The sequence below is a fragment of the Penaeus monodon genome, chromosome 19 (genome assembly GCF_015228065.2).
Source record: "Penaeus monodon isolate SGIC_2016 chromosome 19, NSTDA_Pmon_1, whole genome shotgun sequence".
NCBI classification, from domain to species: domain Eukaryota; kingdom Metazoa; phylum Arthropoda; class Malacostraca; order Decapoda; family Penaeidae; genus Penaeus; species Penaeus monodon.
Genome location: NC_051404.1, coordinates 16569720 through 16570585, shown reverse-complemented (window position 1 = coordinate 16570585; position 866 = coordinate 16569720). Strand labels below are relative to the sequence as shown.

Below are 866 nucleotides of genomic sequence, written 5' to 3'. Positions count from 1 at the left end.
ATACAAATGTGTCTTGTATGTACATTAAAAAAAATAACTTACAAAACAATTTATAAGATATCTTTATTTCCCCACTAATTTTGATGATACATTTTCTGTAGATAAGTTGGTGAGTTGCTATGACTAGCTTTTCACAGGCCTCCAGATTGACCTTCATGCAGGCATAGCATTTCAAAGTGAAAAATACTCTATGGATTTGGAAATTACTGCATAAATGCTTCCTCGTACCTATATTCAAATATTAGATTTTCTATGATCAGCATGATATTAAAAAACTCTAGACCTTTCATAGGTTATTACAAAATATAGGAATAGGTATCTAAATGCAGCCTCCCCAACAGATCCTATCACAATAGTTGTCCATTGTTTCGACTACAGCACTACATTTATCATGATTCCTGAAGAAGGAGATGTGTTGCTGTATTTACGTCATTGTTGCAAGTCTGAAGGGCGTTGATCACTCTCTGTCTGTCAAATCCCATCTCAACTAAGGTTTGTACCTGTTCCTCGGTGGGAGGGGGGGGTGGGTGAACTGTGGGAGTAAAGGAAAAATGACACTTAAGGAAAATAAGGAAAGAAGTGCAAAAGCTTATAACTCTACTTTTTAATCAGAAGTATATCTTGTACATTTATGTTTTAAGTAATATAGTATGAAGTATAAAACAGAGGCCACTGGGTATGAATCCTCTAGTTTTCATAACAAAAAAAAACAAACACATTAAAGCTTACATATATACAAATGCTGTGTGAGTAGGTTTTCTGTTTGTTTTAGAAATCTAATGAAAACATACCTGGATTGTTTTGTCTTCTTCCAATGAAATTTTGCATGAATGGAGGGACAGCACCATTTGCCTGAAAAAAAAAAG

General features: G+C 34.2%; 1 protein-coding gene across 1 annotated transcript in view; it reads right to left on the bottom strand.

Annotated features, from left to right (window-relative positions):
• The window catches only part of LOC119585098 (ubiquitin-associated domain-containing protein 2-like), a 12397-nt gene continuing 11531 nt past the window's right edge, over positions 1 to 866 (bottom strand). The window contains exons 7-8 of the mRNA XM_037933726.1: positions 792 to 852; positions 1 to 532 (exon numbers count right to left, since the gene is read on the bottom strand). Of these exons, the coding sequence (XP_037789654.1) occupies positions 390 to 532; positions 792 to 852 (204 nt within the window). The 3' untranslated portion in view covers positions 1 to 389. The remainder of the gene's footprint in view (positions 533 to 791; positions 853 to 866) is intronic.